This window comes from Zosterops lateralis (genome assembly GCF_965231275.1).
Source record: "Zosterops lateralis genome assembly, chromosome: 25".
Lineage (NCBI taxonomy): Eukaryota > Metazoa > Chordata > Aves > Passeriformes > Zosteropidae > Zosterops > Zosterops lateralis.
This window is the reverse complement of record NC_139785.1, coordinates 5,846,158-5,860,734: the sequence shown is the minus strand read 5'-3', so window position 1 is coordinate 5,860,734 and position 14,577 is coordinate 5,846,158. Positions and strand designations below refer to the sequence as shown.

At 45.4% G+C, this 14,577-nt stretch overlaps 1 protein-coding gene across 2 annotated transcripts in view; it reads left to right on the top strand.

Moving 5' to 3' along the window:
* The window catches only part of CDON (cell adhesion associated, oncogene regulated), a 53,236-nt gene that overhangs the window by 37,396 nt on the left and 1,263 nt on the right, over nt 1-14,577 (top strand). For both annotated transcript variants that reach the window (XM_083878224.1, XM_083878223.1), the window contains 6 exons: nt 541-646; nt 3,879-4,001; nt 5,406-5,633; nt 6,684-6,958; nt 9,270-9,349; nt 13,699-13,952. In XM_083878224.1, coding sequence (XP_083734350.1) covers nt 541-646; nt 3,879-4,001; nt 5,406-5,633; nt 6,684-6,958; nt 9,270-9,349; nt 13,699-13,952 — 1,066 coding nt within the window. The remainder of the gene's footprint in view (nt 1-540; nt 647-3,878; nt 4,002-5,405; nt 5,634-6,683; nt 6,959-9,269; nt 9,350-13,698; nt 13,953-14,577) is intronic.

Here is a 14,577-nt window from a genome sequence, read left to right as displayed (position 1 = left end):
CCCTGTTACCTCGTCTATTGTAAACAAGTACTTTAAAGTCCTTATTGAAACCCACAGAAATTCTTTGCTCTTGTTTTGAAATCTAACCCCCTGGTATACTTTGGAGGATTTAATGTGTAGAGTTCCCTGTGTTAGTTTGCTCTGCTAGCTCAGCCTTAAGAGATGTTAAGGATAATAAACTTAAAATAACCTCTGGTTCCTCAGGAGGCTGCATAACTTAAAGATTCTTGAGCTGATTTTTAGAGCGACCTTAACTCTTTCTGAATAGTTTTATGGTTTTAACTTTTCCATTTCCATTAATCATGCAGATTTTTGGGCTGTGCTTGGTCAAACCCTTACTGAGGGTTTGGGAAGTGAAATGGGAGGAAAGTGTTGGCCCAAGCTCAGTCTCTTGTCCCCATCCTACTCTCTGGTTACTCCGGGGAGTTTGCTTACACAACCTTATTAAAAATACTCATATCTGCAGAGAACAAGACAATCAGTGACGACAACTCAGCAGGACTCAGTTAAAACTTTTCTTCTCTTAAAATTCTTTTGCAGTACATCACATCGAGCAACAACAACACGCCCATCCAAGGATTTTATATCTATTACCGGCCCACGGACAGCGACAACGACAGCGACTACAAGCGGGATATTGTGGATGGTATGGTGTGCTTGGAGAAGGGGCAGGACGCCCTGTAGCCATGTTGGCTGTGTTTATATGAAATCTAAACTGCTTCTCCCAAGCAGTCTTTATAATATATCTCACAGAAGGAGCTATCTCAACTCCCTAACGTTGGGTTTTGCCCACACGTGAGCTGGTTTCTTCCTTCTGAAGCCTCTTGGACAAGGAAGCTCAAGAACTAAATACTGGGCTTAAGTTGGGCTTGTTGTAGCAAATCCTTAATGAAGGTCTATTTAAACTGGTGTAGCTTCAAGTTGTATAAAGAGAAAGCAGTGTAAATGAGGTTTAACCCAGGATAAAAACATCTGGGTTACAGACTGTACTAACAACCAACTGGCTTTTAAAATTATTTACCCCAGTATGGACTTTCCAAGCTGGTAGTACCTTGTGTGTAATTGCCCTTCTCTCCTCTTACTTTGCCTAATCACTTCTCCTGCTATAAGGAAGTTGCTTTTAGCCTCAAGTGCTGTAGCACTCTGCAAATGCAAGTATGTTTGTGCTTCATTTTGCCTTTTAATCAAGTTATTTTTTTCCCCTGTGCATATTAGATCATCATTTTCCTGGAAGAAGTTATTAGATAATGTCTATATTAGTCCAGAAGTGGAAAACCCGTTTAAAAATATTTTATTTAATGTCCTTATTGCTCGGGCTGAGCAAACGCAGTGATCTCATTCTGGCCCGATGACGTTAATTATTTTTTTCCCCCTCATTTATTCAGTTACAAGAGGAATGGACCTTTATTTTGAAAATTTTCCCCTGCCAGACAATACTGCACACAGTACTTTGATGCATGACATAAGCTTTTGCACACTATAAAGCTATTAAAGATCCAGAGTTTGAGCTCAGAGGCTTTAAAGGACCTTGTGCAGGCTGCACCTTCATCTGCAAATGTATTTTAGCCTTTGCTAGACAGAACTTGTGTGTTTATAAATCTTATACACTGAGCAGTTAGTTGTTTAAGTGGGCTCCACTGTGCTGTGAAATTAGCTTGTTTCGGGTTTTTTTTCCCGAGCGTGTGTGTATTGAACTCTTTGTGGCAGTCTGAAACCATTAGCAGCTGCTCTGCTCTGCCAGAGCCTGCAACAGAAATCACTTGGTGGAAAGATTTAAACTTCTACTTTTCTTTACTGTGCTCCCCTAAATTAGCTTTTCAGGAGGGGAAAAAAAAAAAAAAAAAAAGGAATGAGAGAACTATTTTCAATTAAGTCGTGATTGGAAGCTCTTGATGTGAAATATGTAGAGGAACATGTGACTTAAGGTATTTTTGCCATAAATCATTTGTTCTTCACTTTTTTTTTTTTCCCTCTGTTACCTCTGAATTAATCTGGGTTTTGACAGGGAATTTTATCTTGAAATGACTGCGTGAGTTGTGGAAAAAGTGTTGTGATGCCTGTGCTGGCTGAGTGCTTGCCGCAGGCTTTCCTCACCGCTTCCTGTTAAGTCTTGTCTTTCGAGACATTCAAAACTCTGCAGAAACCTTTTCCCCCCCCCCCTTAGAAATGCCGCTACAGGCAAAATCAGATTTTATTTGAAGGAAAAAAAAAAAAAACCAACAAGCAAAAAGCTTGACTCTGATGGCTCCTCGGTATCTATTGGCCACTTTAAGGAAAAGCAAAATATTCACCCCTGTTCTGCAGTGATGGTCTGCATTTCTCTGTTTATGGTCTGCATTTCTCTGTTTCTGCTCTGAATTTCTGTTTCTGCTCTAAATTTCTCTGTTTCTGCTCTGAATTTCTCTGTTTCAAGGATCCTGGAGATTGAATTTTAAATGTAAATGCAGTCTGATGTCAGTTGTTTAAATGTTTTCCCTTGCTAATGGTGCACGGAGAGGACAGTTAAAGTGCCTGTACTGATTCCAGTTCCACTAATGGTTTGAAGCGGAAACCTAAAACCTGGTGTAGTGATTACCGAAAGGAATGCTTGGGGGTGGGGGCGCCGGGAAAGCCGAGGCTGAATCTTGGGAAAACGTGCGATTTAAGGGAGAGAGGAGGTTCCAGCTTCAGCCGGGGGCTTGTCCACCCTCACTGGGAGACAAGAGCTGGACACAAACCGTGCTGGGCAGCCCCTGGTCCAGAGGGTACCCCCACCCTGCTGGGGCCAGGCAGAGGGTCTGGACCTGGAGAGGAGTTTGAGCATCATCACAGTGACAGCCCCTGCCTGCCCAGCACGCCCCAGCCTTTTTATTAATGCTTAAATCAGTAGGTGGTAGACAGTTCCTTAGAAACAGTGGAAACAGTTCAAGGTGGTATTTTCCAAGAGGGATTAAGAGCACTCAAACAGTTAATTAAACTCCCTAAAAAAAAAAAAAAATTAAAAAAAAAAAATAGGGTCGCTGTTTAGTAAAATTTGTCACAAGGCCGTGAAAGTAAAAACTGGGAGTGATTTATCCTGAAGTGCTCAGTACTTCAGGAGGGTGTCTAAATGAAAAGCTGGCCAGGGGCCAGAGATGACAAAACCATCCTATTAGAGAAGATTGCTTGGCTCGGGCTGGGGCTCGGGCTCTGCAGGGGCAGTGGCACCGGGACAGCCTTGCTGCATTCCCAGGATGGTTCATAAAATGCACCTTCAATTCTTTGGGGTTTTGGCCAAACTGAGCAACCCAGATGTGTCCAACTCCAATGGCTGCAGTGGTACCTTGCAGCTCCAGAAGGTCTGCTCACAGCCAAGTTCTTCCCTTGTCCCAAGCTCTCTGTGCCAGTTTTCCTTGTTATTTGCCCAGTGTACTGTAAATAGTCAATAGTCAATCCACCCTAAATCCATCCCTTTGGCAGTTCCATGTTTAGGGTGCACAGGGCTGCTGTTGAATTTAAATGTGCATGTGTGGGCACTTGTATGTCTGGGTTTTGAGTTTACTGACTTCTGACTTTATTTAAAATAAAATACTAAAAAAACCCTGACTTTAATTCATCAAAAAGTCCTTCTAATAATCAATTTCACAAGATAACACAAGAGTCATGGAATAATTTGGGTTGAAAGGGACCTGCAAGATCATTTAGTTCCAACTCTGCCATGAGCAGGGATGCCACTCATGGACTGTGGTGTCAGCTAAGTCCATAAACTGTTACTGAAGATTTTTGTGCTCACAGACAAGCTGCAGTGCCCCTGCATTTGGTAGAAAATGCACTGCACTCATCCTGCAATGCACTCATCCATAATTCTGCCTCCTTTGGATAGTCGAACTGCAATCAATTTACTTTCTGTCCCCCCACAGGTACAAAGCAGTGGCACCTGATAAATCACCTGCAGCCTGAAACTTCCTATGACATCAAGATGCAGTGCTACAACGAGGGGGGGGAGAGTGAGTACAGCAACGTGATGATCTGCGAGACCAAAGGTGAGGCTGCAGGACCGAGCCAAGGTGGCCTTTGGGACGGGAAAGATCCACTGAGGGAATGTTTGTGCAGCACAAAAGTCAGCTGCCATGATGACCGTAATTTTCTGGAATGTTTCGGAGGATTGTTTTGTCTTGTGAAGCTGGGATTGTTTGGAACATATGGAAAGTGATCCGTTGCACTCCTGAGGCTCTCAGCAGAGCTGTGCAGCTTTGCCTGCCCTCAGAGATAGCGCTGATGGCCTCTCCTTAGGAGACAACCATGCGCCTGAAGATGACAGAATTGATTTGTACGTCTGTTTTATGTCTTCAGGGCTCTGTGACACGTTGTATAAGTGCAGACCACAGCAATTGATGGCTGTGTTGGCTGCCTCCATCCCTAATCCTGCATGCCTCTGGCACAAAGTTTGTACTGTTCTCGGGAAGTGTCAGATATGGCAGTCACATTTATTTTGCGAAGAATTCCTGTCTCCTTTAATCTCTAAAACCAAGTAAGGCTGTAAAGGGAAAATGCAGACAGTAAACTTCAAATGCAGTGCTATGAAAAAATGTTTGAAAAAAAAAAAAAAAAGAAAAAAGCCCTCTGGGAGCGGAAGCATCAAAATTCAGCAAAGTGAGTAGTGAAACCTTTGAAGGAAGGAGTAGGAGCTGCAGGGCTGCAAAGCTGCACACACAGTTGGTCTCCCTCCTGCAAGGAATATAACTTTCTTCTCTAATTTTAAAATGGGCGAGATGTAATCTGTCATTCATCTTGCCTCTTCCTTAAAATTTATCTCCCCCAGGCTTATAAGGGTGATCCAGCTTATCCAACATACCTGCATTGAAGATGTTTCTATTTCTCTGACCAGCTTCATTCCTAAGCCAGGCACCTCTTTTAGGTTTTTAGTGTCAAATGAAATAAATCTGAACTGTGGTGTACTGGAAACGAATGTAAATGCAATTCCTGGGTTAAACCAGCATCTAATTTTCAGTGATTTTCCGTTCATCTCTTGGTTGATTTTCAACTGTGTGGTTTGTAAAGGGGGTTAGCAGGGTTCACATCAGATAAGAGTAGGTCATCTGGCAGAGCCTGGGCAAGAGAAATGAGTGTTGTGGTTTTTCCTGACCTCAGAAGTGGAAAGATTTGTGCTCTTTCAAGTTGAGAGTCAGAGCAGTTGCAGCCACGGGTACCTCGAGCGGCTCGTTAAAGTTCCAGTGACCTCAAAGAGCGGGTGAGCAGGAGGGATAATCACCATTTTCCAAGGCAAACAGTTATTACCCAATAGGACCTGGCATTCCCATTGTAGGATTTAACACTGACTCGGAAGCTTTCTTTGCGAGGTAGACTCAGCAATAATTATTGTCATTTCACGATGAAAAAACGCCTTTAGAGCATGCATTTAATGCTTGTTTTTTATACTTATCCAGTGAAACGCACTCCAGGAGCATCTGAATATCCAGTGAGAGACCTGAGCACTCCTCCCAGCCCTCCTGAGCGGGCTGGGGGCAGTGGGGCCGTGCCTGCCAGCGGCCCCGTGCGCAGCAGTGACATGCTGTACCTCATTGTGGGCTGTGTCCTGGGGGTCATGGTCCTCATCCTCATCGTCTTCATTGCCATGTGCCTCTGGAAGAACCGCCAGCAGAACGCCCTGCAGAGTGAGTGAGGGAGTTTGGTTTCGTCAGGAAAATATTACCGGGGTAAAATTAGGAATGTCCGTGCTGCGTTTTTATGGATGGGAAGCAGTTTCCTGTTAGGAGGCAGCCTGCATTTCTGTGGAGGTTTGTAATTCCAGGTGTGCCTTAGGTGCAGACTTGGGTTTTTAAAAGCAGCATTTCTTCACACTGATGCTCCCTGTCCTGCTGCGTCCCTGGAGGATTGTGCTGCAGTTTCACCCTGAGAATGGTGTAGGAAAGGCCTGGGCAAAGTTTCTGCAGTTTGTTTTTAACTTTAAGCCCCTGCACAGGTCTCTGATGGTTGCAGAGGCAGAATGTGTGTAATTGTAATCACTTGTTAAAATTGTGGAGAGTTAAACCCTGGATCTCTCCCTTTCTTGAGTTCATCTGGAAAGAAAGAGAACTTGCAGCTCTAGGACAAGTCCCTTGTTACCTCTTAGTCCCTGCACAATGACAGGGCATTCAATGGCCAAATCTTCCAGAGAGGTGTTAATAAGGAAAACCTGTTCATTAGCGAGCAGGAGCCTGGAGCAGGGGCTTTGCAAGGTGCTCTGCACCCACCAACAACCCAGAGCCAGCAGAATCTCTGCACTGGCCTTTTCTGCTCCTTCTGCATAAATCAGCCTTGCTCTTGCCATGGCCTGTGGTTATTTTTAAAATGTTCTTACTCTCCTACAGAGAGAAATGAAACAAAACTTCTTGCAAGATCAGATAGTATCTTCAGCTGCTGCCCAGAGAGATCTGGAAGCAGCTTATAGCAGATATAGCAGAGGGGCTGCTGGAGATACAAAAGGCCTGGGTTTAGGATGCTCTTGTAGAGATTGACGTCAGCCAGGTCCTTCCAGACCAACATTTCTGGTCTGCTCTCCAGGATGTGGCTGTTTTCCATGTCTGCATTTGTACACTGAGCAGTTGAATATCAGATTTAGTTCGCAGACTGGAGAAAGAAAAAATAACTTTTTTTTTTAAGAGATGCTCATTTAGCTTCTCATTTAGCAATAAAAGTGCTTTCAGTAATAATATCTTTTGCAGAATACGACCCTCCTGGCTACCTCTACCAAGGGGCAGATATCAATGGGCAGATGATTGAATACACAACGTTACCCGGGACGAGCCGAGTCAACGGCAGCATCCACGGAAACTTCCTCAGCAACGGCCTCAGCAACGGCTGTCCCCACGTCCATCACAAAGTGGCCAACGGTGTCAATGGCATCATGAGTGGAGGAGGAGCAGGACTGTACCCAGGGCACACCAATTCCCTGTCCAGAACACACGTGGACTATGAACATCCCCATCACCTCGTGAACGTAAGGTCCTACACCGGGTGGGAGGCTCAGCCCAGGCCTTGGGATTCATTCAGGGGCTGTAGAAGCAGGCTTGATTTGGATGGGGGAATATTCATCCACTGATAACAGCCAGTTCCACTGAATTCCTTATCCCAGAGGAAGCAACTGGGCTGATATTTGTGATACAAACATCATGGTTTTCATTTGAGAATATCAGATGACAGCAAGAATTCCACTTACTCTGGGAAATCTGCCTCTACCCTCCTCCTAACAGCATGTAAGCTCTGAGAATGCCTCATTGCTGGGCTGAGATACTTTACTTGTACATATGGTATTTCTCAATCTCCAAGTTAAATACATTTAATTATAGCTGCTTATTCTGCAGCTTTATGGATCACCCGGTTTTTTTTCCCCCACCTGTTTCAGATCTGTAACTCTGAGCAATGCTATTAATTATGGCAAAGCACGAATGGCGCAGGAGGTTCCATGGAATGAAGTGCCCCATACATCTTGAGCTGCAGCAGAGCAGTAACACTGCTGCTTTTTTTTTTCAGTCCCCTGTTTGTGACTGTGGAGACAGGCTGGTTTTTTGTTTTGAAATTGAAAATAAAATTAAAAACTAATTTCAGTCTGCGATCCAGCCTTTGTATGCTGTGGAAAAATACTTCATTTGCTGAAACGTGTCCTGTTTCCAAGAGAGAATAATGATTTCATTATTGTCTATGGAAACAGATGGCTTGCATTCAAACTTACTAAACTTACTCAAAACTGTGAACATTGCCCAGGAAAACTGAAAGAAAAAGTTCAAAAGTCTGAATAACCCATGCTGTTTCTGGAGGAAAAAAAACGGGTCTATTGTTTGTGTTGGTAATTGAGCACAAGCACTTCATTTTATTGAACAACAAATTAGCACTTGCACAGTAGTTGCCACTTCACTTCCCTCCAGTCTGAGCCCAGACCAGTCAGTTCTTCACCCCATTCTGTCCTTGGCCTACCCATGTGGCAAGAAGTGCCCACTTTGGGTTGTTTTCAAGAGCAACCAAGGCCCAAACTGAGTTTTTTTTGTCCTGTCCAACCTCCCAGTGGGTGAAACTCTCCAAAAATCTGCAAGCCCTCAGGAGGGGACCATTTGCAGTGCTCAAAAGCTTGACTGGGAGTTTGCATTATGTTTTGTCCCTCCCATTTTTATTTTTTGGTGGGGGAAAGATGGAAATACATGTGTGGTGATACAGGTCTTGGTTCCTGGAGCTCCTCTGTGCCACCACGGGGTGTCCACCCAACTTGTGTCTTGCTGGGAATAGGTGATGGGGTTGAATTTTTCTTTCCCCACTCCCTGTTGTAGAAAGTTTGAGTCACACAAAGTCACACGATGTGGAGAAGGGCTGGGACTGGCATGTGGGCGAGGCCAGGCAGAGGAACAGGATGTTCTGAGCCTTGTTAGGTTGCTCTTTATTGTTTCGATGATTGAGTTAAATGAGGAAGGGAGAAACTGGCCAGGATGGCAATCAGGATTAATTAGGCATTTCTTCAGTGCTCCCTATCCCTCAAAAACTTCAGGATAAGCTCTGTTTTTTGCAAAACTGGGGATTGCTAGAAGTTCCCTAGCTTTTGAGCTGCCAAAAGCCAGGTGAGCCCTCCCAGGCTGGCTCCCTCCTGGAGCCTGGTGAGGGAGCCTGGCTCTGCAGCCCTCTTGGAGTGGCTCCTGCATCAGTGTCTGCCTGGTCCCCAACAATGAGGTATGTGTTAATCTGGGCATTTCAACTGGCTTGTAATGGCCCCGTTAGCCAAAACCAACAACACAAAATCCCTCTCACCCGGAGTCATTGCTGGCTGAGGAATTACCCCATCTGTACAAATACCAAATGGTTCAAAAATCAGTGTAGTGAAGTAAACTGATCTAATCGGAGTAATTACAGGAAAGTGGGATGGGTTTGTATGTGACATCAGCCCTCCAAATTTAATCCTCTGTCTCCCTAGACAAGCCTTGCGTGCTAATGAACAGCAATTCGCTTTCATGTCTGTCATCAGCGTTAAAAATAAATATATTTACAGCGTGTTTATTAAATTAAACCTCAGCGTATTAAGCTGAAAACAGACCAGGGAAATGACCACATACTTGTCTAAGCTGCAGTTATTTACTTTTCCCTGACACACACACTGGCAAAGCCCTCCCCTGGCCTTCGGACAATCGCTCAGTGTTGCTGTGCCACGTACAGCCCGGAGCAGGGCATTGATAACGTGATCAGAGTGGAGAAACTGAGTCAAAGAGCTCTTGGGTGTCCCAACAGTGATTTCATTTCTAATTATTTATCATTAACCCTTCCTGCTGCAGGGTGGTGGGCTGTACACGGCAGTGCCTCAGGCTGACCCCTCGGAGTGCATCAACTGCCGGAATTGTCGGAACAATAACAGGTGAGAAATAACCTGCCCTCCCTCCCTCTCTGTGCTGGGGCTGACAAAATCTGAGAGCTGGAGTCCTGGCTGGCACAAGGAGCTGCTCCATGGATGGCCTGGAGAGCAGTTGAGGATTGTCCATAGGACAGAATAAAATAAAAGCCCCAGAGCTGACTTTGCTTAACACGCTCCTCTGATGCTCTCTAGGAAGTGAGGCATGTTGGGCACTGGATTTTTTAAAAAATCCATATTTCCTGTGTGTTCTTCAGTTTTGAGATAACAGAATCACTCCATATGGAGCTTGTCAAATCGGATTTAATTGGTCTTCTATATTTTACACTTCCTGACATTCCCTTAAGATCACTAACCAACTTGCCCCTTGGCTTTCACAATGCTGTTCTTTGTGAAACATGGGATTTGAAGTTCTTGAGGCCTTCAGGAGGATATTGGCCAGCCATTGTCAGAGTGGAATACTTTCTTTTCATGGGTAAAAGGACTAGCTGAGAGTCAGAAACCTAATAAAAATTGTTAAGTTTTCACTTTTGGAATTATTATCCTCCTAGGCTGCTGACTAAATCTCTGGTTATTTTAATGATTAGAAATAGGACTAAAAGTCAGACATGCTGGGCTGCTCTGACTGGCAGGTTCTGGGCTTTTTTTTCAATCATACTTTGATTTTTCAGTGTTGTTAAAAATCTTCAGCTGCCTTTAGGTGTGCATCTGCCTAAGCTGAGTCAAAGTTAATCACAGAATCATTAACTATTCTAAGTCAGGCCCACAAGCATCACCAAGTCCAACACCTGTTGAACAATAAAGCTGTTGTTGAAGGCAGAAAACATGTTCACGTTATTTTCATAGTCTTACTTTTTAAAATACCACTTATAATGAGCTTTGAATCCTTTTTCCTTCCATAGATATTTGCATGACAGTGCAATGCTGACAAGATTCTGCTGGCAGGTGGAGCTGGGCACGCCTTGCCTGGCCCAGTGTCCCTGGCAGGTCTCAGGAAAGCACAATACCTTCCCTCACACAGCAGTTTTTGTGATTTTGAGCAGGCTGTGCAGCAGCTCTCACCAGGATGTCTGAGACTCGCAGTAATTTGGAACATGCCATATGTGTTACACTCTAATTAAGAGCTTGCTTCCAGTTTTAAACACATGTAGGTTTTTATTTGCTCTTTTTTTTCCCCTAAGAAAGCGAGGGAAAGCGTTCTGTCCTCTGCAACTACACTGCTCCTCCCAGACAGGTCATCAGCAGGGCCTGAACTTTGAGTTTTCACAGCCCCATTCTATATTTGACTGCTTGATAGAGAAACAAGTTGTCCCTTAGAGCTGCCTTGCCCCGGAGGGGATCATTAACCTCGGTTTGGCAGAGAGCTGCACAGCAGGGACCGCTCCGTTCCCGTCCTGGCGCTGGGGGAATGGGAAGAGGACATGGGAGAGGGGAATGGAGAGACCAGAACGTGCCTCAGCATTACACCAGGGAGCTGGGTCTGTGGCCAGGCTGAGGAGGAGGAGGAGGAAGGCCTGTTGGGTTAGTGCAGTCAGCTCAATAGGTTTTGGCAAGTGGGAATTTGAGGCTGGAGCGTTTTCCCCACGTTCAACCTCATTGCACAGGTGAGAGGTCCCCTTGGCCCGGTCTCTGTTGGTGGAAAGAGAACTTGTTCCTCGTCCCACTCTGGATTCATGTGCTGAAATCAGGCAGTTCCCTCTGCACCCCACATGGCAGGAGGGGAGAGGAGGTTCATGTGGACACACCTCTGACAGGCTGTGCCACATCAGGAGTGTGGCCTTGGTGCTGCAAACTCCTCACTGAGCCATTTCCACCAAATGCCTGGAGCTGTTGCTGATTTGGGGTGAATGCAGCAGTTCTGTGAGTTGTGACCACGTGCAAATGAATCCTAAAGGTTCAGCATTATTTCATAGCTGATTTCAGCAACAGCCATCTCAGAGCAGGTTTTACTATTCCAGTGCTGAAATCCCTGGGTCTTCTGTTTAAATTAGCACTTTATCCCTCATAACTGCTCGTGGAGCCTTGCCAGAGGGAGAAGCTGCTGAAAACTGGAGACCCACTTTGCTATAGAGGACAAAGCCTATGGTTGACAGGGTTGGGAATTGATCTTTTTTCTTCTCTTGCACCTTTGTGCTAAAGCTCTCAAGACACCTGATGTTTGCAGAGGAATTTATACTTTTGTAGTTCTCTCTCCTTTGCAAATTCACTGTATTTTGATCAGAAATCTGAAATGCACAATTCAAATGTAGGAACATCAGTTTGTTTTTCCAGTTTTTTCATCTAAATTATTACTATTTTAGATTATAGTTTAGTAGGGTTTCAGTATTAAGAATTGATAGAAGATGTGTTTTCCACAGCAGGGTTTTTACATCACTCTTCCCCCACACTCTGCTCTGGATATCCCCATGGCTTGCTTCCATCAAAATGTGGTTATTGAAGCTTAGAAGGCTGAACTGCTGTGTTGAAACATCCCTCAAGCTCTTACAATAATACAGAGAACTCCACTGACCTTGTATCTTTAAGAAGAAACCCCCAGAAACATGCAAACCCAAACATTTAGATGGGTTTCTCTGAGCCTTTTTTTTCTAAATAATAAGTGAGTGCAGTGAAAACCTCTGCGGAGAGAAAGGCAAACTAATAAATGGATTTGTTTGAGGACCAGATGTGTTTCATGTGGATTCTCCAGTGGCTTCTGTGGTATTTTGGTACTTGGAATAATGATTTTGGAGGCAGTTCCAGGAGCAGAAGGACAAAATAGGAGAGTGAAGGTTGAAGCTTAGTGCTGCTCCATCCTCACAGCTTTTGGGAGGGGAACAGGCATTTGTCCTGCTCTGGCTTTGCAGGTGAAGCATCCCCCAGAGGGGAACCTCACTGCAGTTCCTCCTCTGACAAGTTTATTTGTGTTTTGGGGTGTTTTGTTGCTCTTTCAGTTCTGGCAATACTGATCTCAGGTTTTCATCAGATTTCAGGTATAAACTGAGGCTCTGGGCAGGGCTGTAGGATGGGTCTCTCCAGCATGATGGTTTCCCTTATTGCCATGACATTTTTAATGCCATAAAAGTGGTTTCTGGGACTTGGGCAGAACTTAACTGACACTGCCAAGCTTAACATGTCCTGGTTTTAGAGCCTTCTGAGCTCAGTGCTGGGCTGCTGTCAAGGTGAGCTCTGCTGGCTGCTGCCCTGGCACTGCTGGTGTCCCAGTCCATCTCTCCTCCTTTTCCAGCAATTTTTCATCCCCTCTGCTCAGTTTTGGGCCAGAATCAGTCTGGAGCAGCACACAGTGCTCCTTGCTGAGCCAGCAGCTGAGCAGGCAGGTCCCAGGGTTCAATTTTTTTATTTCCAAATGCCAGCCTTAAACAGCCCCAGGGATGATCTATAGCAAGATCAGCAGTGGGCTGATCCTTGTGAGCAAAGCAGGTGAGGGATGGGTTCACATCTGGTAGGAAAGAAAGAGAAGAAAGGTGCTCAGAGTTGTATCTGCACTAGCACATAATGACCTGAAGCCTTTTCAGATTTCTCAGGAGCATTTTGGGGTGTCACTGAAGGGTATAAACACTCTCCATCCTTATTTCCATGGGTTTATCTGTGTATCCATCTCTGTCCTGCACTGCATAACAAGGAGAATTTTGACATATAGTTTCTCAAAGTTTCTGGTAGTGAACTTTTTACTTTTGGGGTAGTTATGGCTTTGTTATGTAGGAATTGTTTATGTAAATGTTCCCTGAGTCCACATTGTTCCCGGGGCTGCAAACACTGGGGTGTTTTCCCTTGTGCCACAATGGTATGTGTGTCAGAGTCCTGATTCTTTTTGTTTAAACCTTAAATACCTCAGCTGTAACAATTGATTCAGGACTTCCACTTCAGTTTCACAGCTTTACACAGGTATTACAGGGCCACAATCTGACTTACACAGCAGAAGGGGGGAGGTTAAATTTGTTATATTGCATCTATTTTTCTAATTTGCATTCACTCCAATAACACTTCGCATTTATTTTTCAAGGTACTTAAGTGTGCAGCTTGGGTTTCAAATTTGAGCTCTTTATCTTGGCAGTGAAAACATGCTTTATGCAGTTGCTTTGATGGAGAAATGGACTCACAAGTCAGGTCATTGGGTCTCAATTGATGGGGGAAAGAACTGAGCGTGTTTTGAGTGTTTTCAGCTGTCTGCTGGGAGAAAAAAACCACTCAGTCCTTTTCTTAATGTCAGAATCGCTGGGCAAATATATTTAAAACTGATTTGACAAATGCTCTGATTGTTGACGTGGTAAAACAATTAAAAGTTGGAGGGGAGGGGGGAAAAAGAAGAGGAGGAAGAAGCCACTCTGAGTTAACTTTAGCCTCTGTCTCTCCCGCAGGTGTTTCACCAAAACCAACGGCACTTTTGGCAGCAGCGCCCTGCCCATCGTGCCCCTGGGAGCCCCTTTCCAGCAGGATGGTGTGGAGATGAAGCCTCTGAGCCCCCACGTCATGGTGACGATGTGCCTGTCCCCGGGCAGCCCCGAGTGCAGCAGCCTGGAGGAGCAGGGCAGGGACAGCGCCCAGCAGCCCCCGGCACAGCTCCCCTGCTGCAGGGAGGGCCTGAACCAGCTCCCTGTGGATTGCATGGACGGTGAGGCATCCCACAGAGCACAGCACCTGCCTGGGGAGCTGGAATTGTGCTGTAGGATGTTTGTAGGGAGCTTAATTTATTGCGGGGAAGGCAGTAATTAAACCCTTGTAAGAGCAGGCTTGGAGGAAAGTGAAGTGTCCCGCCTTTCCCATGGTGGGAAAGCAGGAGCAATGCTGCTCCAGTGCCTGGTCCTGTCATGCCCCTGGGATTGATGCCTCTAAAAAGGGCTCATTGAGCACATGAGGAGGCTGTGACTGACGGGTGCTGCACTCACAGCACAGGCATTCCCCAGAGCCATCCTGGAGGCAGGAACTGGCACAGGGAGGAACCTGGTATCTGTTGGTGGAAACAGAACCTTTTCCTCGTCCCACCCTGGGATCATTGCACCCTGTGTGCTGAAATCAGGCAGTTCCCTCTGCACCCCACATGGCAGGAGGGGAGGGGAGGTTCATGTGGACACACCTCTGGCAGGCTGTGCCACATCAGGAGTGTGGCCTTGGTGCTGCAAACTCCTCACTGAGCCATTTCCACCAAATGCCTGGAGCTGTTGCTGATTTGGGGTGAATGCAGCAGTTCTGTGAGTTGTGACCACGTGCAAATGAATCCTAAAGGTTCAGCATTATTT